Raw genomic sequence first — 16,852 nt, 5'->3', positions numbered from 1 at the left:
TATATATATATATATATATATATATAATAATAATAATAATAAAAAAAAAAAATAAAAAAAAAATATATATATATATATATTCTAAGAGTTTATAAGCGTTCTCATCTGAAAGGTAAGAAATGAACTCAGATGTCCATTTAAAGTACTGCAGGCCGTACTTTGCATGGTAAAGTTTAAGTGTTTACGGTCGAGCAGGAAAGAGAAAACAAAAGGGCAAAAACAGGATCTATTGGATGGGTTGGAAGGTAAAAATCACTGATAGCTAAAAGGACAAAGGCCTGTCACTCATTTTCCAAAAACATATCTCATGGATCCAGAAGACTTTTGGAGAACAGCTCAGTAGAACTGGTCCTTTTTACTCTAAATGTCCTCCTCATGCTTCCCTTTTTATTCTGTGATGGAGTGCCATAATTTAACAAAATTTCTTTTAAACTGCTTCCACAGCATGCTGCACAAAGCTGTGGATTGTTTGTATGTCTTGTTGTCAATAACAAAAGAAGTTACATTAACACAGATGTCAATCATTGCCCCAACATCTGGAATCTTAGGGAAAAATTTTCGAAATAAAACCCAATTTTTTTTAAACACAACATCGGATTTGTTTGTACTTACTGTACGAGGGCATACTGTAGCCTTGTGTGTGGTGTGTGTACGTTGTGTAAGGTCCTGCGGGTTGAAGAGCAGGGCTGTACTGAGTCTGTCCATATGCAGCCATTTCTTAGTTCCTATAGAAAAGGACATAAAATTAGATTATTATAGCACAACAAAGAGAGGGAGAAAACTCGATTTCTTTTTATTTAATTTCTCTATTTAAAAGCAACATGACATAAATGTATTGCATGAAAGATTATAATTCAGTTTCCCTTCTAAGTCTGTGACTTATGTAATAGAAATAAACAAAGCTCTGAATTAAAGCAGTCAGTAAGAAGAGCATTAAGTGTAAAGTAAGCACAGAAATTACAAATAAACATACAAACTGCTTTTTTGTCTAGAAAATGTTAAAATTTTAGGCAGGCTTGATAAACTTCCTCATCATTGAAAGAAGCATTGTCTTCAATAAGTTTATTTTAAATCATTTTTTCCAATGTGGTTTCATAAAAGGTCACTAATCTGGTTTGACAGCACTACAGAATGTCTGCTTTGTATTTGTTTTTTGTTTATTCCCTTACCTGCTCCTATTGACAGAGCTGTATCTTCTTTATCCCGTTAACCTTAACTCAAGGTTCCTCTGAAGTCATCAACTCCCCTGTGGAAACAATCGGGGTATCACAGGTATGAAGTTCGCTGAGCCAAACCGGCTTTCCTTCCTGTTTCATAAGTTTTGAGGCACCTAAAGCAGGAGAAAAAAAAATAAAAAATCAGAAATCTAGGCCCTAAGAGGTAAACACTGTATGTGTATGGAGGGAAACTCAGCCCAACTTTAAACATCCCTTTAATGTAAAATGTTTTGGCAGATTAATGCGACAGACAAATTCTAAGTTTTGTTTCAAGTAAAATGTTGACTCACTGTCCTGTCTGGCACCTGTACTCTCAGCTTCTTAGAAATATGTATTCAGTCTATCTAGCAACAGAAGGAACTCAAACAATAGGAACAATAGTATACTGATAGCCAGTATGAACAGTAGAGCTTTTGTTAAACAGAAAAAGATCTGATGGTAGATTTGTTGTAGTTTTCCGCTATTTTCCTTGTAGATTTAAGTTACTGAAGGGACTCTGATTCAGCCACGTTTCTATATATATAATGGACAAAACACACTTTTTTAAAACTGTTTTATTACTGATTTTCCAAATCAAAAGATATTTGAGAGTTATCTATGAATTATGCTAAACCTGGATTTAAAGAAAATTACACACATACAATAAGTTTGATATGTGGTGCAAAAAGTCTAAAGAATTATGTTAAGATAACAAAGTATACATTCTTATAGCTACCCTTTGGTCACCAAGACTGACCTTAGCAGTTACTTTGGATTTACCTGCATAAAAATGACTTGTTTTTCCAGAATCATCAAACTGACTGATGTTTGAATTAATAAAGCAAGCAAAGCAAAGTCCGGAAAGTTTGATTTCCCTGTTTGTTATCCGTTAACATCATCGAGGGTCTCAGAAGAAGTCAATAGTCATAAAGAACACTCAAAAAGCCCAAACCCTTTACAAACCTCTTCATTTCAGCTGCAGAAATTCATACAGTGTTCCTTTATGTAATTTATATTTGAGGATCAGTTGGCAGAGGGGTTCAGAACATATCAACATTTGACTGATAAACCTTCTAATTTAAAGCATTTTGCTCTTGTCCTCTTCATTAACCCAAAAAATACCCCCTCTGCCTTTATGTTGTGTTCCCCTTTTGCTCATGTGACTCAAGCTACAGTTGTAGGGCGTATCTGAGTTTGGCGGCTGAGCTTCTGTTCTTCCCACCAGAGAAAGAAGAAATTTCTCGGTTGTTGTGGAGCATGTCGGAGCTTTGATAAAATGGGAAATGCTGGAAATGCAGTTTTGTTCCCCACAGTAAAATGAGTTTGGAAATGCAGTGAAATAACAGGGTGAGAAAACGGAAGTCCCTGCTTCAAACCAACTATACAACATGGCCTACAAATTACCTTCTTCCAAATAGAGTAATGGGTTAAACATTCTTTGTGCCAAAGTAATCATTGGTTTGTCAAAATGTCCTCTTCCAGTTAGAAAGAAATGTCCTGGCAGTCATAACTTAATAAAGTTACTTAGCATTACTTAGCACTCATTTTTACCTACCAGCTGTGAGTCTGACATAGTGGAAATATTGCATATCTTCTTTTGGAAAGTAAGCTTGTATGAGTGATGCAAACAGCAAATTTTAAACAGAGCGTGCACAAGGATGCATGCTCGCACATGCTTTGATAGGCCTTCCCTCTCAAGAGCGGGTACAGGGTTGTGCATGTGCATTCGTTTTTTGAAGTGGAGATGGTGGGTCTTTTCAAACATTTGCAAAAAACCCTCCACTTTACCTTCTATGCTCAACATACATTTAGGAATTTTGATTTTTCTGGTTATTGCATTCAGCATCTCCTCTACTTTTTGCAACCACCTTCCAACATTGTTGAAAACCAGAATAGGGAAACAAATGATAAATGGCCTGTGCTTCTATTGCACTTCTTTCAAGTCAGGACACTTGACCATAGTGTTTTACACGTCATTCATGCACGCAATGGCAAGCCACAGCTGCCCTGGAGCTCACTGAAAGAAGCGTGGCTGCTGTACACAGGCACCGCCTTTGACGATCATCAGTAGGCAATACAGGTGAAGTGTCATGCTCAAGGACAGAACAACACAGAAAGCCGGAGCAGAAACCGTAAACCCTCGAGTTGCAGGACAAGCTCCTGCATCCGATGCCACAGTCGCCTAAGTCAGGAAATGTTGAGACAAAATGTTTTGAAGCAGCAGAGACAAAAAACTCAGAAAATGACAAAAAGTTTAAGGATTTAAAAAATATACAAATAAACATTGATTTTTTTAAATTTTCATTTTAGGAGAGTAAAGTTTTATTTTGAAAACTAAGTTTGTTTTAATCTAGTGATTTAAACACAACACAGAATTAATCCTTAACTTTAGTTTTTTATTTATTTTTAGGAATCAGAAAAGTATTGGGGAAGTTTAAAAACCCTAGAATGTCTGTGATCATTCACTATTCTTTTAATTTGAATAAGGACACACATGCACATCTTTAAAAGCTGCGTGTGTTAGCAGTTGGGCTTCCTTGTTCAGGGTGGGGCTCAAGAGCAGGGCTTCCAGGGCCATGGGAACTACGGGATACTGAAGGGGAGACAAGGGGAGCTCAGCAGAACCGTGGAGAGCTGAGATCTGAAACTGAAGCTAAAGCAAACTCAGCGGGGCCACAGGGGGCCACAGGGGGCAACAAGGCCAGTTCCACCAGCTTTACCTGGGTTCCAGGGATCTGCTAGACTGCTGGCTTTTTCACGGATATCGAATTCTACCTTTTATGTTGCGTGTTGTGCATTAAGTGCAAATAAAGATTGACTTAATAAAAGAAATATCTAATAACTAACAATTCAACTTTAAAAAGATAACTGCATAATCCTGAATGATCCCCAGGTGGGGATATATGTTATGATGAGGATTAACAATATATAATCACAAAACCAAAAGAAAAAGGCAAAGCTTAACTCATACGGGGAAAAAAAGAACTTATTCAATTTCTTAATTTCTCTGGTTATGTTCATCAACTTAACCAAGTATATTTAGTGACTAAACTGTCTGTCTGTCTGTCTATCTATCTATCTTAGGCTTATTAGTGGGGAGTGCCGACCTAGTGATTAGGGCATTGAGGTTGGAATCCTGAGGTTCGGAGTTCGAACCCCACTCCAAAAGACTGGCACTCTGGGTCTCTGAGCAAGACCCTTGACACCACAGTGCTTCCAGGGCACCCCATGATGGTAGTCCACTGCTCCCGAAGGGGATGGGTTAAATACATAAGTAAATATCTCCAATGTGAGATTATTATAATATATATCACATTAGCATGAGTAAATAAAAAGGCACATATGAAACAAACTCTGTTGATAAAATGCATACACTTCTAAAGTATTTCCTTCAGCAGTTTGTAGATATTCGTGTCAAGAAGGAACATTAATACCAACAATTACAGCAATCTCAAGTTTTAAATTACTGTCCTCAATATTATGACTCAACACCACAGATGTTATGCCTGTATCACCAGTTTAGGCAAGACCTGGTGACTACACATAGCAACTGCTGGAATGGTTGAATTGTTTAAATCAAAATGATTAAGTTTTACATTTCATCCAAAATATAATTCCTACATTTATTGGATTTAAATGTATCTATTTGTTTTTATTTGACCAAAACTATTTTTTTTAAATAAAATCCATATCCATTTTTTGGCCAGTACTTTTTATGGTTGGGACATCACAGCAGTTGAAGAATCACAAATAGAAATGTTGCTCTAATAAAAATGTAAACAACAAAGAAAGAATAAAAAAGGAACAATTAGCACATAATAATATAAATAATAATAATAATATGAACAATATAATAAATAAAATATAAGATGCTGTAGTTCAGGACACCAGTAGCATTATGTATGTATTATGTGTCCTTTTGTAAGATACTAGTGTTTATTATCACTCATTTAACTACCAGTCCAAATATCCTTATGTAAATTGAATCACTGTATTAATAAATCAAAAGTTCTGTGACATTAAAACATGTCGCTGTAACAATAAACAGTAACAAAGTTTCCCATCGCTACTTCAGATCAGAAGAAACATCTTTGTAAAATCTGCCGGAGGTAAAAATTATTTTGAGCTTTAGTTTTTTAAAGCTGGCATATGTGGATTTGTCACTAAAAGGTCAACAACTGATAGAGGGGCCCTTCTTATACATACTTATACTCTTTTATGTATTTATTCATACCAACAAAACAAGAATCTGGTTGCGTCATAACTTAACTTGTGGTTACAAGGGAAACAATAAGCCTTCATTCATTTTCAGTTATTTAGATGGCTAAAGTTATATGGTATTGTTCATGTTCATCTAAATAAGCATGCAATTGCAATTTAATATTTAAAATGGGTTACAATCTGTGTTAATGTGACTAAAGAGTCATATTACCCATTGTAGTGAGAGTCTGATAGCTTGACCTTTACAGGAACAGTCAATCTACATCTTGAAAAGGTGACTTGCTGGTCTATAATCATACCATATGGGACCCCACCTGGAGCCCCTAATTAAGATGGTCACTATAAGTGCCTGGGGGAGCTGGGGGGGGTTCGTGGCTGAATCACTGTTGCACAGAGATGTCTCTTTTTAGTTGCTGATAAAAGCCGTGGAACAAGGGGGGCACTATCTGGGTCCATGGGACACATTCAAGGTTTTTTGTGCACAGAAAATGGTGCCATCTGCCAAGAACTACTATCATTAAACATTACTGACAAACAGCTGATACACAGCAAGGCTAGTTCGATAAACATGAAGTGAGGGAAGAGATAGACAAAAGAAAGAATATTCTGAATTTGATAGCGTTTGATTACTGAACAAACACTTTCTAGAAGGAAGGTGTAAAAGGGTTTAATATGTTGAACGGAATAGTGGAGATTCACCGTTTTTAATATATCTAAATAGCAAAGGAAAGGACAGAAAAACAGCTAACAATTACACAAACCTTCTTTAAAAAGGGGTCATTTAATATAAATATACATAATAGCCCTCTGGTTTGAAGTTCAATTTGTGTTTTAGGAGCTAAACCACATGTTATGTGAGAACCAATCAGTTCAGCTTCTCACACCATTATGATTGCCCCCCCACACATTTTGTCCACAAAACCACAAACTCAAGTATATCTATACAATTTGACATGATAGACCGACCTCTAAAATGAAGAAGGAAAAGAATGAATTGTTTTCTCAATATTTCACAAATGAAAATGTGAATAGTATGGTGCACGTAGGCAATTATTCTACTTTCAATTCTATTTCCCAACAGAAAGCCTGTAAACTTGTTGCCTTCAGGGGCCTTCACTGATCCATTCACTGCCTGTGTGCAATCTGATCTTAGCATTAATCAAGTTGTTCTGTAAAAGCCTCAGAGATTTGTTAGAGAATATCTTTGTAAACAAACACCCAAAACACCCAGGATAAATTTGTAGAGAAAAATATGATTATTAGAACAAACCTTATAAGCTCTGAGCATTTTAGGACTCAAGGATCTACAAAGATCAGGTGGAGAATAGGGCTAAAGATTACTTTGCTGATCGATCAATCTGTCAATTACTTTTTCAAATATCGATTAATAGTCGGATAGCAAAACGTTCCTTAAAGAAGGTTGTTAACAAAATTAAACCAGGTGAAACTAAAAGCTTTCAACTTGAGGAGTAATGGATAGAGCATATTGACAGAAAATGTTTTTGTTTTATCTTAAATGCAAAATTTTATGATTTTTTTCTACAATTTTGGTATAATTGCTGCTCAAGGTGGGGTGCTGTGTCAGCTAAAGATATATCTTAGAGTCTCTATACTCCAGTTAACGGTTAATCGATTATTTAATTAGTTGATAATTATTTCAATAATCAATTAATCCGATTAATTTTGTTCATCCCTAATGGAGAAAAAAAAAAAACTTTTGATAGGACAATAGCTACTCATGCAGTCCACTAATCTGGTCCTCTTGGAAGCGTTTCAAAAAGAGGGCCATTTTTAAAAGAAAACTATAGGAAGTCTCATCTAAAGCCTGGTACCAGCCTGAACTAGCAAAAAGTGCAAGAACTTGCTCTGGTCTGATAAAAACAAAATAAATGTTATGATCTAAATGCAAATGTTGTGTAAGAAAAAACAAAAAGAAAAACAAAACTTCTCTCTCAACATACTATTTCTAAAGTTGTATGCGACGGTGACAACATCATGATAGGAACATGGATAGATCAATCCTATTCTTGTGTTAAAATAGTCCATGTCTAAATAAATAAAAAAACTGTGGCAACATTTAACAACTACCGTTAAAAGATGTGTGAACAATAAAGTTGCTCAGTCAACTAAATAATCAAATAAACAGAAGTTTGAGGTGGTAACTAGACAACAATGAAAAAAGCTCCCCAAGTCATTAGTAGCCTTGAACCTTTCATACGGGTTTATTGCAATGTCACCCAAATAATAACTGGACCTGAAAACTATATCTACAATATAACTAAATTGATGTCCTTTGGGTTTGCAACATTGCAAATGATATGATTGATAGATTAAAAAAGAGGAGAGCGAAGAATAGCCCAAATAATAAACTTGTTTAAATTGCATAAATGAACCATGCTGCAAATTTGTGATTAAATATAACATTTCCAGTTTCTAAGCAAGTCAATTTTGATGTTTAAGCCTTACTAAATAACATGTAAATCTAAATAACCAAAACAAAAAAAGAACAAAAAAGGAATGTTTGTAATTAAATGTACAAAACACCATAAATGTGGGTAGTACACTTTTGCATTGATGGGGTGCAACAGACAGAGGACAATGCTGTCACATCGTTTTAATGCTATGAATCTGTTTTACACTCTGATTCAAAGTTGCTCTGTCTGCCCTCAATTAAAAAGACATTTTGTGCCATGTCTGTAGTTTCTGAACATTTTCCCCACTTTGCAACAAAACATGCTCCTGTATAGATGAGGGCATTTTTTAGGCACATCTTAATCTGTCAAAACTTAACCTTTTTTTGGTTTAAAATAATCACAACCAAAAAAAAAAAAAAAAAAAAAATTTTTTTTTTTTTTAAATGAACAGAATTTTAAACAGCCTTCTCAGAACAGTAAACTGTCAAATTAGTGCTTCTATATGTGACAAACGGGTCCATTATACAAGGAGCCAGTTTAACTGGTACNAAAACTTAACCTTTTTTTGGTTTAAAATAATCACAAAAAAAAAAAAAAAAAAAAAAAAAGGACATTTTCATTTCCAATTGAAATATTTTTAAACAGCCTTCTCAGAACAGTAAACTGTCAAATTAGTGCTTCTATATGTGACAAACGGGTCCATTATACAAGGAGCCAGTTTAACTGGTACGGTAGTTCTAAAGTATTTCCCCACCCCCACTCCACCATACAAAGCATCACTGTTATTTCCAATTTTATCAGACAGAGGTTAGATTTTATATAGTTAGGTGATGCTTAAATGATTAAAGCCTTTTGTGCTGAGCCTTGTCTTTATTTAAATTTCCAGCACTTCCTTTAAAATCTGTTAAATGTTTGAAAATAATATAAAAGAAGCTGGACAGGTCAAAAATCCCACCTGCATGCACACATATTGTCATCTTCCTATTATTTGTGTTTTTCACTGAATTCTGTTAATTTTCACAACAATTTCTATGCCCTTACCATGACAGAAACGCCACACCTAATCATTACTAGTGCATACACAAACCTGGCATTAACCCGAGTTCAAACCATCCTTACCATGCCTAAACAGCAGCACATACACACACCTGAGTCTCTAAATCGAGTCATCCTTATTCATCCCCTATTCCAGAAAAAAAGGGTTTCAACAACGATGTCCAATTAATCTCTGACCGCGGTGTGCCAGTTGTCTCCTCTTTCTGCAGTCTGTAACTTTACCCTCAGACCTGATGGACTTCTTTTCACTTGGGTAACTCCTCCAAAAAGACTGCTTCAGTCCCGGGGCCCCTCTCTGTGTCTCAGAGTAACCAAAATCTTATTATGCAATCTTTGTCTGTTTCTTAAGTACCTACTTTTTGCTCACAGCTAAATTACCTACAAAAAGACATCATCTCCTCTTCCAAACATTCTGACTCAGTTTTTATTGACCATTTTTTCCTTTTATATCCAAAAACTATAGAAAAAAACAGATTATTTTTTAAATGCATAATTTATTATTGAGAAATTTTAGTGGACTCTATGGCTCAGACCCTTTCTCTCTCAGTATCAGTGCCCCGGGACAGGGGGTCAGGGAGAGAGACAGCTGGCAGACCTCCCACCAGCCAGGGGGAGAGGGTGTGGGGTTGGAGGACTAGGCTGACCCCAGTCAGATGGTGGTCTGGCTTCCAGGTAACAAACATCTGGTCCATAGATGGGAGGGTGGATGAACATGCGCTCGCACATTAAGAAGTGACACACGCCTGACTGCTCCTGCCTTCTCTAATGAACTCGCTCTCACACACAGAGGCACACACACACACACCCATTGGACTGTAGTTTATTACTCATGAGGATGAAAAGGTTCGCCCCCCAATCAGGCTTTTTTGCACGGGACGGCAACTGGCCGCCCTAGTTGCTAACAGCTGGTCAGACGGAACTCACAGGTAGGTGAGGCTCAGAGGCCTTACAGACACAGTGAGGTCCAATTATGTCTTTACAAGTACAATAAGTGAATAACTGTGCATTAGGAGAACAGAGAAAACAAGTATTAAGAAGAGTATGACTGAAGAACAGTTTTTAAGCAAGAGGAACTTACAGTACATTACCTGATAGAAGAATATTTTCACTAAATAAAGAAGATTAATCAGTTAAAATAGTTACAAAGAGATTGTCATTTGAGCTTTGCGATGTGTTTGGCTTTAACATAATGAAAATGAAATAAAGAGAGCAGAGATAAGCAATGGGAACAGTTTGTTACACCAAGAATGCTCTGGGGACTAAATGGACATAAAAAAAAACACTTTAGGGAAATTACTTTCTTTGTAGAAACTCTGAGAAAAAAAAAAACACTGGACAACAAGTGTCATATGATCTCTCCCCCTTTGTGATGAAACTGTGCCAGTTATTGCACATATCTGAGAAACATGCAACAGTTCAAGGCTTTTTTATTTAAATCAAGGCTTCCTAGTCGACACCAAGAAAGGGCAGTTAGTTCATATATTCAAAACTGGATGGGGTTGATCATCAAGAAAAGTAAAAAACTGAATTCTTTTTCACCTGAAGATCATGTCTAAATTCATTCTGAACAAACATGTTGAAATTCAGCTGTTACTTGCTCATTTGATCAATCATAACCATCTTTCAACTGTTGTCAAACATCAGCTGGCGTTCTGTAAAAGCGTTTTATATTTTAATTCTACACAATATTTCCTCGTTGTTTGGATAGAAAACAGTTCTTTTGTGTATAAATATATATATATATATATGTAACAAATTTCTCCTTAGTAATGAGCCATCTTAAATAATATTGAGGTTTGCAGAATCCTTTGATAACTTGAGACGACAGCTCCCACTGGCTGGCAGTAAAGACGGGCTCTTATGTAGTTGTTAAAGCGTTTATAGTCTGTTTTTTGCAAGAGGTTAAGATGTAAGATCTCAGTTTCTCCTGGATGATTTCACTTCATTTCCCTTAAATGTAATTGAATCTTCACCCTCTATATCCCATTATTCACGTCATTCATTGAGTAAAAAGTTTTTTAAAAATCATCGAAAAACTGTGTCCTCTGTAAAGCCATAAATAGCATACACAGCACACTCACACAAACGTACTCAACTAGGACTGCAACTAACAATTATTTTGCAAACAGATTAATTTGCTGATTATTTTTTCAATTAATCGGATGGCCAGAGATTCCTTAAAGAAGATTATTTTAAAGAAATTAAACAAGACGAAACTAAAACTTTTCCACTTAGGAGATCAGGATAGAGCATATTGACAGAGGAAAGGTCTGCTTTTTTTAAATCTTAAATACAAATTGTTTTTTGTAATTTTGATATAATTACCGTGCTAATTGGGTCGCTCTGTCAGCTAAATTAATGTATTACAGTCTCTATACTCTAGTCAGTTATTAAATATAAAGTCAGAGAATCAAAAATACTGAACTGAGTATCTGTTACAGCAGAAATAAAACAACTTAAAAAGCAGAATTGCAAAAAAAAAAAAAAAAATATATATCTATTACAATTAAGTTTGGCCTGAAAAACTTTCTGTAACTTTGCATATATACAGGTACAACTGTTAGACTTCCAGCCAGAGACAAAGGTAAGGATGAAAAGAGAGAGGAAAAAAGAGGGATGCACAGGAGCTGGGAGACATTAAGACCAAAGCAGCTGTGAAGGGATATAATAAAATCGACCAAGATAAAGTCAGGAAGAGCAGAACTTCCTATGAAAATATTTATCATTCCAGAAACCTTTGGCTACAGAGAGGTTTGGAATTAATTTGTGTTTTCTTAGGGGGGTTGAGGGGAGGTGCCTTCAGCGTACAGGATGGGGAATTCTCCATATCCCAGGACTTTTTGGGCTGCTGCTTATTCACAATTTATTAGACCGGGTAATAAGAACCATGAAGGTTGAGGGTAGAAAAAGGGAGATCAACTAAAGAGGGCCTCGGGTCAGCCATCGAGAAGCAGTCCAGAAATGGGGCCTGGTGTTATTAGGAGAGGAACCACAGTGTTAAATCAAACACAGTCAAGCCCACACGTTCGGTATGTGGTCTGAGCACACCGCTCGGCAGCCTCCAGCAGACCCCTGGATGTTATTTGTGGGGCTTAAAATACAGGAGGTTTTGTAGGATTTACAGCCCGTTGAGAATAGTAACATGATATAGTTGCTATCTTAACTAATATTCTCTTTTTGCTCTAAAGGTTTGGTTCAGATAATTGAAACGGACAAAAAAAAAAAAAAAAAAAATTCTGTGAAGAAAATCAAACATTGAGAGAAAATTCTGAATGTCAAACCAGTCTTTACTTCCTAGCAAATAAACAAATGGCCTGGTGACTATTAATATTTACATAACATAAAAGGGTGATCTTAAACAATCTTGGAAAAATATGCAATTAAGCTCACATGAATTAACAATTGCATTCAGGATTTTATTGAATTTAATTTCTGTATTTGAACGTTAATATGCAGCATTGACTCTGCAGTTTAAGGAAAATGACAGAATGGGAATTTTAAAAAGCAGCTAAGCAGAGGAGTTTTGTTGGTCTGAAGCCATGAAGCATGCCTTTGAAAAGAGAAAAAATAAATATGAATACCAGCTTTGAAAAAAAGTGTGGCTCCCCTAATTTCCTTTAATGATGCCTGATGGAGGTCTGTTAGGGAATTGGGTGTAATCTTCTGTAGTTAGGCAGAAAGCGAGCAGAAAGTTTCACAGTGATTCAACCAGAACCAAGAAAAACAAAAAAGTTCAATTAAAAGTGAAGGCCCTTCATGTACTTCTACCCTGAATCTTTAAACAGCACTCCAAGGGTCAAATAAGCACTTTACTAGTGCAACCTTGGAGCTTTCCTTCTTTTTTTAAGTGAACTCTCAATAATTTTGACTGAAGAATAAACATAATTGTTACGCAATATCGCACATAATTTCAAAAATAATAATAGCAAACTATTATCATTATTATTAATTATGAATTAAATTCCCATAATAATTCAAATTATTTTTTTTAGATGCAAAATGGGGTTACTTACATTACAGTTAAATATATCATACAGTAAATCTAAGAAAACATTTTTTTTCTTTAAATTCCAAGCCAATACAAAATGTGAAACTCATAAAATACATAGGCCATAAATATATATATATATATATATTTATTTGTCTTTTCAGAGTTTTCAAGTTTTTATCAAGATTTTCGTTTATAATAAAATATAAAAGCTATACCTCAACATTTTTGAAGTATGCAGAGGTAAATTTGGCAACGTATTGGAATAATTTTAAATTCAAACCTATTTAAAAAAAAAAAAAAGAAATCAAGTAAGTAAGCGCGATGACTATATTAATAGACAAATATTTCTCTAGGTATCAGAAAAATAACTCACCATTATTTACTACTAAGCAAATGCAGGGACAGTCCGGTATTCAATCAGAGCCGCTGGCGCACCGTGCCATGAGGAGTTCCCCTCTAAAGTGTCCTGAACTGAGCGCTCCTGTTGTCTCGGAGCTCCTCAGTGTGTAAAGAAATTATGAAAAACAAAACACAACAGACGCTCTAGGATTGCAGGCTCCAGGTTACGGTTTTTCTGCAGACGCTCAGTCGGCATCGATTGTATTTCTTGCTCCTCTGCAGCCCCAGAAGGAGTGTTTGCTTTCCCGGCGGTGGGGAAGTGTTAAGTAAATGAGCGAAGATTTTCGGTTCCTCCTCCTCTCCTCCCCCTCCGCCTCCTCCTCCTACTTCTAAACAGGGGGCGCGCGCCGCGTAACACGCAGCTTATTTGAGAATGCGCGTGCCCTCTTTTTATCTAGCTTTTGGCCATTTACATCGTATCTCAGCTTTAAATCCTGTTTGGTTAAGAGCTTCTTCTGTGCGCCTGATTGCGCAGTGAGCCTCCAACTATTCAAAGAGACTCACTGATGCTGGATACTCTGTATTTGCTGCAGATATGAACAGTTCCCACACTGTGCTTCAAGGTTTTAAGGTGTTGACAGGTTTATCAGGACTCAGTTGTCTTTGTTGTTTCTCAGTGTGGGTGTATTGGCCTTCCCCTTTCTAAATCCAGCACATTTACTACAGAAATGCTCTAGAATTGTTGACAAGTGTGAAATTGTGTTTAAACAAGAATCTCGTTTGCATAAGGAAAAAAAAGTAAACATGATAAGAAAACGATCCTTAACAGTAAAAGTTTCGCATTTAATTATTAACCCTATTTTAGAATGTTGAACAAGAGCCTTTGAGATCCATAACAGGCCCCATTCAATAATTTTCTTCAATAAAGTTTTTTTTTTTTTATGTACAGTGTTGACTGAATATATGGCACTTTAAAACAATGCCAAAAAAAATAAATTACTTGGAAAGTAACTTCTCCACATGCTATTATTCTCATACATGTTATTAAATTAGACCCTAATGCTGTTTATATTAAATCACATATTGTTGTCATTAATCTTGTTGTTATCTTGTTATAGCACTATTATAAGCTAATATTTTCCTTGGATATTGGAGCTGCAATACATATTCTATCATTTTTTGAATTGTTTTAATTGATGTTTGTGACCTTTAGGTAAAAATCGATGACTTCAATTTGAACGTATGAAAGTTGGTTTAAAAAATAAAGCAATAAAAAACAAATATGTAATTGTTTACTCAAAACCTATGTTTCAGTTTGAATGTTTAGAACTGTAAATATATAGTCATTTGTTTATATTGCTATTTTTCTTTTTCATGTTTTATTACTGTTTTTCAAGGCTGCACTTTAAAAATTGTCTACAAATTTATTTTTGTATACACTCGTGTAGACAAAATGACAAATGAATCTAAGTGTAAGTCTAGGTTTATGCTGACTTAGCCTTATATATTATTATACTTTAAGGTTAGCAAAACAGGCTGCATGGATGTGGGTCTTATCAACACCTGCTGAGCAGGAAATCAGTATTTGCCTCATGTCCGTTAGAGTGTAACCGCCATTTCCAAAAGTTCCCTTAAAATGGAGGAAAGGTGGTGCAGGTGTGTCATCCACTGAATATGTGTGTATTCATATCTGCATCATGTTTTCCTAGAATTTTTACTATTGTCTCTGTGTATTTTCTGTAACTTGAGAATGCCCATTTGGCCACAAAGAACTGGGACTTTGGAGGAAACAGGTCCTCTTGAGCAGGGATAACAGGAAGGTCGGTTGAAGTCATTCTCACAGCAACAGACATGGGATATGTGAGGGCACCTGGGTGAAGATTCCTGCTTTTCACATCTGTTATGGCACTGACATGACTAGCCTTTTAACATTGAAGGAAAAATTACATGTATCAGGGTTTTATGACTTCAAAGAATTATGAATAATTCAATATTTTCCTTAGTTTTGATTTGCTTTTTCTAATCCAGCTTATAAACTGATTAAAGTCATATAACATGCAGTATGTGAGAGCAATGTCTGTTTTTGTCCTGTTATTTATATATTCATGTTTAAACATTCTAGATATTAATACCCTATTTAAAGACAAAAAATTAATTACAGAAGTTTTGTTATTTTATGTGTACCCAGCAGAAATATCTGTGGTTAAACACTGCTTTTTACCAACAATTGTTTGAGTGTCCCATAAGGCATAGATCTGTCTTAGGTGAAAAAAAAAGAAATCAATAGCAAAGATAAGGATAGAGATGTATATATATATATATATATATATATATATATCTACCGGTATATATATATATATATATATATATATATATATAGCCATAAATCAAAGCTGACAAACCAGACATGATGCAAACATTAAGTATCCCAATAATGCATGACAAGATTTGCATTCTAATTGATATGTCAATATTTTGTTAAAGGAAAATATCTGCAAAATGTCCAAACAGCACTTGGAATGTTTAAATTAAAGTTTACACATGTTGAGGTATGACTTTGAGTATAGTAACTATACCAGCGATCATTATATAATTGCACAACTCATCAGGGACAAAAGATCCCAGGCAGCATGAGATTCTCCATTCCAATATCTCTAACTGGAATTTTCCCCTCTCTGTAAGAGAAGGCTTTAACATGTCAGTAGATTTGGTTCCTTAGAGGGAAGAAAAGGACTAGAGCTGCTTTTAGAAGCTCTTTTTAATATCTTTTTGGATGACGATTGTCATCAAAGATAACAAGGCTTGTTTTTTATGGAATTGAGATAGTGATCCACACCATCACACTTCCATCACCAAAAATATAATGTGCATAAGAATAATAATACAAAGAATAATAGTTTTTCTTCTGATTATCATTTACAATGAAATGCGTCTCTAAGACCAGACATTAGTCTAAAAGGTATTGTTTTATCAGTTATTACTATTATTGTGAATAACTGATTTATGTTTATTATATCAATTATGATATATTGTTTACATTTGATCACAGCTGCACTATATGGAATGGACATTTTTGAAAGCTGTACAAAATGAAATTTCGTTTTGTATATACTCTGTGTATACAAAATCATGATAAAAGTTGTCTAAGTCTAATATGGATAGGGAATTCATGCTACCTGTCCAGGGTGTACCCCGCCTCTCACCCATAGACTGCTGGAGATGGGCACTGGCCCCACTGCAGCCCTAAAATGTACTAAGCATGAGCGTATGGATTGTTGCCCATTAAGTTTTCAAAACTAAAAAGACTTTTTTTTCCTATTTATTTTGCGCATGGTGTCTACCTGATATCTATTTAAATGCATTTCTACGTATATTTATCATGTCAGTGTAACCCAGGGTGAAAACTGCCCTTAGTCCCGCCTTACTGCCCCATTGGTTAGAGTGACAGTCAGTCACACAGTGCATGCAGCCAATTGACACACCTGAGGCAATTATTTAGGCTTGCTCCAGCTTTCCCTAGTCTGATGTGAGGGGGAGAGCTGGAGACAAAGGAGCTACAGGTTGGTGTTCCCAAACAATCAGTTTATCTCTTTGTTTGTAATGCACTGTTTAACCTCACAATATAAAAATCATGT

At 35.5% G+C, this 16,852-nt stretch overlaps 1 protein-coding gene across 4 annotated transcripts in view; it reads right to left on the bottom strand.

Moving 5' to 3' along the window:
• Positions 1-13,543, bottom strand: part of LOC107103454 (eyes absent homolog 2-like) — a 34,141-nt gene extending 20,598 nt beyond the window's left edge. Inside the window, exons 1-3 of one of the 4 annotated variants that reach the window (XM_015403171.1) lie at positions 13,252-13,543; positions 1,170-1,330; positions 613-725 (exon numbers count right to left, since the gene is read on the bottom strand). In XM_015403171.1, the coding sequence (XP_015258657.1) occupies positions 613-715 (103 nt within the window). In that variant the 5' untranslated portion in view covers positions 716-725; positions 1,170-1,330; positions 13,252-13,543. The remainder of the gene's footprint in view (positions 1-612; positions 726-1,169; positions 1,331-13,251) is intronic. The other 3 variants (XM_015403169.1, XM_015403170.1, XM_015403168.1) reach the window with 3 other exon arrangements.
• Positions 13,544-16,852: the final 3,309 nt, after the last annotated feature.

The sequence above is a fragment of the Cyprinodon variegatus genome, unplaced genomic scaffold (assembly GCF_000732505.1).
Source record: "Cyprinodon variegatus isolate N-32 unplaced genomic scaffold, C_variegatus-1.0 Scaffold1452, whole genome shotgun sequence".
NCBI lineage: Eukaryota > Metazoa > Chordata > Actinopteri > Cyprinodontiformes > Cyprinodontidae > Cyprinodon > Cyprinodon variegatus.
This window is presented reverse-complemented; position numbering and strand designations above follow the sequence as displayed.